General features: G+C 32.3%; 1 protein-coding gene across 1 annotated transcript; it reads right to left on the bottom strand.

Annotated features, from left to right (window-relative positions):
* Window positions 1-6610: 6610 nt before the first annotated feature.
* Window positions 6611-7879, bottom strand: LOC118031052 (ethylene-responsive transcription factor ERF043). The gene has a single exon (XM_035035354.2). It carries the CDS (start codon window positions 7617-7619, stop codon window positions 6759-6761), a length of 861 nt encoding a protein of 286 aa, XP_034891245.1. The 5' UTR covers window positions 7620-7879; the 3' UTR covers window positions 6611-6758.
* Between the last annotated feature and the right edge of the window lie 1161 nt (window positions 7880-9040).

Here is a 9040-nt window from a genome sequence, read left to right as displayed (position 1 = left end):
TACATGGATTTATATTAGCGGGATCATTGTATCAAGAAAATGTACAAAATCTTTGTTTTATATTCAATTATAAAGGAGACTGATTGCTGTGTGCATTTTGTCATTCGTGGCACAAGGGATCCAAGATCGATGGAGTAGGGTTATTGCAATATTAGTCTAGATTCTCAACTCTTCAATTAAACAAAGCCCCTAAAGATATGGTGCCAAGTCCACTGCTGGGGTCTGAAGTACAATCATATCCCAACAAACCTTCATATATCAAAACAACTACAAATACACGCGCATATATATTTCATGTAGCCAGGAGCGAAAAAAAAAAACACCACACACACACACATATATATATATATAAACCTTTAAAACATTTAATTTCTATTTATTTAAGTGACTAGGAGAGAAGGATAACTAAGTTTATTACAAGCTAAAATTTTTAAAGATGAAGAACACCATGAATATATAAATACATTTAAAATCCTCAATTTTTATTTATGCAATTTTAACTTGTCAAAAAATTATTACAATTGGTTACGAGGAAAGACAAAAAATATTGATTTTTTAGTCATCTAAGTAACACTTGTCAATACACACACACTTCTAAATTGAAAACAAATATTTCTTAAAAGCTCTTGCATCAGTCTCAATAACTTAAAAAAACCTTGCCCTCAAGCTTAAATTGTTTCTGGATTAGAGTCTTCTCAATAAAAAACAACCATCTACCATGAAAATGTTCAACATAAAGTTATTTGAGTATAATCTTATTAATGAAAAAATAATGATCTTCTTTTATGCGAGCCATCCTATTATAGGTCCTTAACATCGTTGCGTCGCTATTTTATTATGGATTCTTAACACTGTTGTGCAGGCTGTCTCATTGTAAATCCCTAACACCTTTATACAGGTTACCCCGTCATGGGTGTCTAACATCTTTGTGTTGCCCATTTCGTCATGGATCCCTACTATCTTTTGTGGATTGCACCTTCGTGGATCCTACCACCATGATTTCCAATAACATCACATAACAACAAACCACAAACAATTATTGGATTTCGATACCAACTAGCGTATCGAAGAGTGAAGGGTAACAAGATTTATTACAAGTCAAATTCCTAAAAAACCAAGAGCACCGTAATAATGAAAAGACATCCAAAATATTCAACTTTTATTCATTCAAGTTTTACTTTCAAAAAGCTATTTCATCTCTTTATTATATATATATAAAAGGCTTAGTTATCTTTAAAATTCATTAAATATTTGATTAATAAATCTAGAGTAAATATAAAATTCTTAGGATAAAATTCCTTGCAAAGAAAATTATAAAGTTGTTATAATTAAGCTATTCTTATTGCATTAAAGAAGTGTTTCTAAATGTTCCTGGTTAATGTTCTATTAAGATTAAATATTAATTAAAGTTGTTGAGACTAATACTTATTATGAAAGAAGGTGATTGTTCTCATAAACTGAGGTATGATTGATATCCATAACAAATATGCAGATGTTTATTAAATGACATGTGCATTGAACTAATCCACATGAGAATTTCATATAAAGAGATCACTTGTATATATGGAAAAGCTTACGTAACAGTTGTGTAAGTGATCTTTAGACTTGAAATCATTACGTTATTTTATATATGGAGTGTTATATTTTGATCTTGCTACACATTGTCCTAATCAAGGGTAACAAATTGGTATATATTTAGTATAACATGAATTATATGAAGCTATTTAAGTAATCAAGAGAGGATTCACCACCCATGTTGAGTTAGGAAAAATTTCTCATCATATTCTCAAATAATATTGATTGTAAATCTTTGTGTAAGGTGGAATGAGATTTGAAAAGAGTTTCAAATCTTATTAAAAAAATCAATGACTATGGTGTTGAAAAAAACATGATTTAACAAAGTAAAAACACTTTATGCTATAATATCTAAATCAGAATATTATTGATGAAGGATAACAATTACACTAAGAAACTGGTCACTAAAATATTAAGTCAAATCTCTTATGACTTTCTTAATATTTGGAGAATTATGATATGTTGCTAGATTTTATACTTGGTCTTTAAATATAAATCAATAAATTGTTAACTTGATAATAAATTAATTTGTCTAATTTATTTAATCATATTATATTTAAGATTGTGATTTTATATTTGAGATAATTTATTAGAGAACTTAATGGGTCACATACATAAAAACCATTGGTCAGAAAATAAAATAGAATAATTAACTAAATATGACTTGATTTTAAATAAATTTTAGAAATTGAGAACTAGAATGTAATTAATATATGAGATTACAATTCTAGATCTAAAAACAATCAAGGACTTAATTAAATAAATTTCTAAAATTAGCTTAAAATAATATATATGATATTATTTAAGGAGTGAATTGATATTTTTTTTAATTATTTATAGAGTTTTTAGATTTCTCTATATATAGAATGTTATGTCTTTTATTTCCTATGTGTTATGATGTAAATTGTGAGTAAAATACACTACGTAAACACCTAAAATATAAAAGAAAAGAGCTAGCACTATAAAATATAACAATCCCTTTCTTCTAAAATGATTTGGGAGATTTCTCACTGGTGATTCATATGGATCATTATTAGAGGGCGATCATTTAAATGATTTGTAGTTTACGACAACTTAGCTTTAAAATATTTATTCAAAACTGAAAAGAATATTTGATTTTCATGTAATTATTTATATAAATCATAAACAATATTAAATTTATCTAACAGGAATCTTGAGGCTACCAAAATAATTTTAAGATTATAATTTCCCCTGTGCATATGTGATTCAGAAAATCCAACATTTCGAGCCCTAACATTCACATTATACCAATAGCTTATTTGAAAAAAACCTCAGCTACAGTGTACACACTCTTGGAGTGGAGCCTTAAAGGGAATTGATCTGCTCTCATTTTTAACTTCCAGGGTTTTTGGCTTGAAACCTTAAGTTCTTGACTGCCCGACTGATGCCTCGTTATCACGGAAAAGAAAGAAAGAAAGCGTCAATCCATTTTAATTGTTAATAAGAAGTTGAGGTTAAACGTAGCAATTTTTTCCTGATTGTATCATTATTAGCGACCTGATGGTTGGAGTCGTCAAAGCCTACAGCTTATATAATCAGAATTGCTACGACAACAATCTAATGGTTAAATCGTTTTAATGATCTTTGTCATAGTTTTATTTATTTTATTTAATCTTTTTATTATTACCGAAGCAATCTACTGGAACTTGATCGGAGAGTGTGCTAAGACTATAGAGCAGCATGTGCCATGTGGAATCCCATTAATTGATCATCCATTCTTGCGAAGCCTTGGTGTTGCCCGTGAATCACGATACACAGCTTAGAAATATTAAATATTAAATATTAGTGATCAAATGTAAATCATAATAGCGGAATGATTGGTTGATAATGTGGAATCTTGACAATTAACTGATTGACTTCCTTTATTACGTCGGAGCAAACAGTATGTTCTACCGGGGGTTCCTTCTTTTCGGTGTCCAAGCCGAGGATTATTATAAAACACTCACATGATTGCCTTCGTGGTCTTAGAAGAATACGATTTTTCTTAATGGTTAAGAATATATTTGGAACATTTTCAGCATTAATTGAGGTAAAATCCCACCGTCAAGAATGTATCTAGGGTGCTTTGTAAAATAAATTCGCTGGTTTTAAATTTTAAATACCAAGAAAGAATAAACTCTTTTTTTATTTATTTGCCAAGCTAACTCCATAAAATTCTTAAAATTGGATTTGAGATATAAAATTAGGTGGGATCAGTTCATAAATTATGTATGTATGTGTGTATTAATTAATGTTCAATCACATATTATTATAGTTGTAACTATTATTTGATTGTGAGATTAACTTAATTAATTAAAAAAGGAATACCAGCCAGTTCTCAAAGAGAAATAGCACTTCATTTACCATATTCATTCGAAGTAGGCAGACTAAAAAACCAAGATATCATTATTTGGAGATGTGGAGAACACAGGTGTGCAGACAAATGCCAAATGCTTAAGTTGTTAATTTCGAGTAAATTCTATTTATAAATTAAGGGTCAACTTTCTAATTAAAGGTGGACGTGTGAGAGATTACCATACATTTTTATTAATAATTGCTTTATTAGAGACCTTTTCTTTTTATCCTCGTTGGAACTTTTAATCACAAACTAAAATATTTCCATTGCTTGATTTAAGGTCCCCCAATTTCCAACCACATAAAAGATTATTACTATGTTGCAGAAGAAGTTAAATATTTTTATAAAATAAATATTTAGATGATGATAATATTTTTTTTTTAGTAAAAAAAATTAAATCATATGAAAATTAACTTGATATGATCCGATTAACTTTACAAATTCAAAAATAACCTAAATGACTTGTAAAAATATTATTTAATTAAAAAAAATTAGATGAAATTAGAAAACATATTTAATTAAAAAAAATTTGGTGTCAACCAGGTTAACTCATAAATTGTGTTATTAGAGTTGGATAACCTAATAAAAAAAATAAATTTAATATTAAAGTATTAAATTAAAAAAAAATACTATTTCAATTAATAGTGTTTTGTAATAATATGTGCAGTAAAAAAAACCCTCATCTTTTAGAATTGTTTTATAATATATATAAGGCTTTTCTAGTATTTTATAATAATATGAATTTTCAATTGAGAAGGAGCTTGAGAAGCCGGTGGGTAGTGAAAAGGCAAATTGCAATCCTAAAGTTAAAGTTTAGGATTTTGTTTTTGTTCTATGGAACGAATTAGAATTTCCTTATAATCTCGGGTTTAAGAGTGAGAAAGGAACAAAAATTATCAACCGCAACAAAATTCGTGAGCTAGATTTTGAGCAAGTAGGGATGCTTTATGTACAAGGATTTATGTGGGGTTTCTATACTTTTTGATTCATTTCGAGAAAAGGGATAAAAAAAAAAAAAGGAGAAAAATAAGTGAGAATTCAACATGGGAAATAATTTTTTTTTTGGGTATCGCTAGATAGCCATGTTGAGTCGTTGACAACTTCATTAGTGCTAATTACACATCTGTTTTTACTCCCAAGGCACTGTGCCATGGCAACTTTAGCTGGCAATTTGATTTGCACTCGCAAATGCCCATTAAACCACAAATATATTATCGTAGTAATTCCTTAAATCTAAATATTTTGGTTCCGTCTGCATCGCAAGCCTTTATAGTCAGAAACAGTGTTAATTAAGGGTATAAATGGAGACCTACCAAACAGTGACTAATGAAATCCTAACCACCGCAATGACATCAGGAGACCAATTAAAAAATATAAAATATCCAAACGACCCTCTTAAAATTCTGTAATACTAAACAATTCCCTTTTTATATAGTTTGTCTATCTTGATTTCAAACTGAATCCCATAAACTACACTTATTAAAGCTTGTATGCTTGCATGGATAAAATAATTAATGAATATTGAATACAATAAAACACACAGAGACAGAGATAAATAATCTATGTAATAAGGACACCATCACCCATACGAATATGGTTGTTCGGAGGCAATTGTCACCGGATTAAGCCCATCAAACTAATAATAGCATAACAATTGATTGGTTCTTTTTAATTTTCTTTTTGTGGGGAGAAGCATGTGTGCATCTGCAGGTTTTTCTTAAAGGCCAAATTGTCACTTCCAGCACCAATAATCCATGGCCAAATTGAAATTGAAAAAAGCTACAGCTTAGCTTGTAAATATTATAATTATAAGAGGTGTAATTTAATTGATTATGTTTTAGATTTGTTTTATAGAGGTTATTAGTTCAAGTTTTATGAATCTTAGGATCACTGAAGATTTACATGATTATTAACTTTAGAGCCTGTGGGATTAGTTTAGATGCACGCAAACTGATTCGAACACTCATATTAATAATAAAAAAAAAATTATACCAAAAACCCTTTCCCCCCTGTTTCATAACAAATAAAATTCATTTTCCTTTTTCTTTTGTTTAGCATCATAACACACACATATTGTTTATACCCTCCTCTCCATCTATCTAGCTGTTCCTACTGGCTTCTTCTCATTGGGTTCCTGGAGAAGGAAATGGCTGAGGCTGGAGATTTGCTACAGTATAGCAAATATAACTCTCGATCTTAATTATTTACAAGTCTGAATGAAACTAACATCTCTACTACAATAGACACTGTAGGGGTAAAATGGATGTCCCAATTAATTACAGCAGTAAAAGAAACACCCTAGAATCTCAACTCATTAATTATTACTTTTTTTTTAATCTACTTTCCCATTCACTATTCATTAACAAATGTTAATTATCCCTGAGTCACCACCTTCATTAGTTTCCTTTACTAAAGGCACCAAATCAGAGAAAGAGACTCTAATACTTGTTTGGTTTAAGTGTTAACTAGCAAGAATAACTATATAGTTTGACCACTAGCTCCGAATTTCAGGATGGAAGGGAATTTTAACCATTAATATATCAAACAATGCATGTAACGTGCAAACCGGTTTGGTAAAAAAAAAACTGTTCAAGTCCAACCCGAAATCAATAGTTATAGAATAATTCACCAGTGAATAATCTAGCAAAACAAAATTAGTTAATAATAATTAATTAGCAAAGAAACAAAGAACACAACTTGATTAGCAAGCAAAAATTAAGTATTGTGACCCTTCAAAAGAAACCAGCAAAGAAACAATAATATACCCAGAGGAAAAATGAAAAACAAAAGGGGGGCGGGGGGGGGGTAAATTTCACTAAACTAATGATTAATGCTCCCACAATAAAGTCTCAAAACCACTAGTAATTACGTTATTTTCTGGAATTATTGACAAGTACTGATCGCTAAAATACCCATTACTCTTCACGCCATAATCTTCATAACACCAAGATTGATTAATGTACGGCCACGAGTCACCAAATAAAACAAACTCGGGAGATTCCTCGTAACTCGTTTCCAAACTCGGCAGCTCAACTATCTCACTCAGTTCCTCAGGAGTCGCCACGTCACTTGTCACCCTTACTGTTGAAGATGATGATGATGAGGAGGAGGAGGAGGACTGTGTCATTTGTGAGGACGATGACCCATTATTATTACTGGCCGTGCTGTTATTATTACTGTTGTTTTCGTCGCTGCAGACATTGGTGGTGACTGTAGTGACAGTGTTGAAGTCCATAGAAGCGGCTTTAGCGGCGGCAGCTTGGACATCACGTGGAGAGTTAGAAGCGGGTCGGGGGAGCGACCCGGCTAGTTCGGGGAAGTTGAGGATGGCTGAGTTGCCTTTTATGCTCAAGGCTGCAACGTCATGGGCACGTGCTGCCATTTCTGGGGTGGAGAAAGTTCCTAGCCAGATCCGATTCTTCTTTCTGGGCTCCCGGATCTCCGACACCCATTTTCCCCATGTCCGCATTCGTACCCCCCTGAACACCGGGTGCTTGCTGTTGTTGCTACTGTTAGTTTCCCTTGGCCTCTTTGGTTTTCTCAGGTTTTTTTCCGGGTCGGGTTTAGAAACGGGGTTTGGTGATAACCCAGATGAAGATGTTGAAGATGGGGTTGGCGAAGAGGAGTAGGAGTAAATGCTTGAAGAGTCTTTCTTGGAGTTGGAGTTCGAAGTCGGCGGATCAGTCATGTTCTTGGTGATAGAGTGTGTGGTCTGTTTTGTTTAATTTAGACTTACGAATAAGCACCCAAGAGGAGGGGGGGGGGGGTGATTTGGATGTGGAGAAGGAAATGCACAAAGAAAGTTGGGTTTTTTATGGATGGAGGGAATTTATAGGGAGAGAGGGTAGTTCTGTTGCTATAAATTGCAGATGGAGGAAGAAAGAGGAAGATAATAGAAAAATAGAGGTAAGAGAGGGTCAGGGAAGGGAGCCGAACTTGAAGGGCCGACGTCCTAGCTATATGTGACATTTATATTTCATAAAGTCTTGTTTTGTTTATTTAACACCCAGCTAATAAAAAGTTGAAAAAAAAGAAAAAGAAAAAGAAGTTGGACTTGGACTCCGAGTTCATAAACTCCTCTCAAGTTCAACTTAAAATGATTGTTGGTTGAATTGATCAACTTGAACACAGAAATCAGTGTTGATGCTAAAAGAAAGTACCAAGCATCTATGGGTTTTTTTTTATGCTTCCCTCTAACAGATCGAATATTTAAGCATGTATACAAGGATCATATGTATGTATTCATTCATGCTAGTACGTGTTGTGGTCTTTGTTAATTATTTGTCTCGTGCAACTATATATATATATGTATGATACCGTATTTCTGACCAACTATACTCGTACGTTTTAAGGGTTTTGATTTTATATTGATACATTCCACCCCTTGACATTATTAAATATAAGGGAATTTGGGGTGCATTATATATATATATGACCAACTCTTGGGGTTCTATTTTAATTTGTGATATCGTGTCTAGCTAGCTACTAGTAATTAATAATGTCTTTTTTTTTTTTCTTTCAAGAATAGCGTTTGATTATCGATCTTCAAATGATAAAATATGATGCCCATATACACACACTGACATGTACATATTAACAAGGAGGAGACAGAGAGGGGCGGATGGGAATGAGAGCAGATGAGTGCTGTGAAACGGGAGTGGCCCTAGAGAAGGAGGAGGAGGGGAGGGGCATCACAACGCATGCATAGCTGGCATAGCCGTTCTGTGAAACTAGGATTTTTCGATTATACATTAATGGCCTAGGCTCACTGTAGTTAATACACTCTTCTCCTTCATAATTATCTACGTATTTTCTGCTTATTAATTGATGTCATAATTAATACTGCTGCTGTTTCTTCAACAGAACTAACTAATTTGCCAAACTTTGTTTAGTACCCAAAATGTATTAATTTGAGAGACTTGCACGCACCAGATTTCCTTTTCTGCTTATTAATTTGTGCTACTTCAGGTTTTCCATTGTCGTACGTATATGTTATATCTGGGGGGTGGTACTAAATCTAGAGAGCATAAATAAAATTTGAGTTTGAGTTTTTGAGTGTTTTCTGCTTGCTTGTTCTTCGGAACTAGGGTTGACAGAGTTACCATGCCT

Source organism: Populus alba, chromosome 3 (assembly GCF_005239225.2).
Source record: "Populus alba chromosome 3, ASM523922v2, whole genome shotgun sequence".
NCBI classification, from domain to species: Eukaryota; Viridiplantae; Streptophyta; class Magnoliopsida; order Malpighiales; family Salicaceae; genus Populus; species Populus alba.
Note: the sequence above shows the minus strand (reverse complement) of the source record. Positions and strands in the feature narration are given on the sequence as shown.

Coding starts and splice junctions, on each gene's coding strand:
- LOC118031052 (XM_035035354.2), bottom strand. CDS start 7,619: ATGACTGATCCGCCGACTTCGAACTCCAACTCCAAGAAAGACTCTTCA.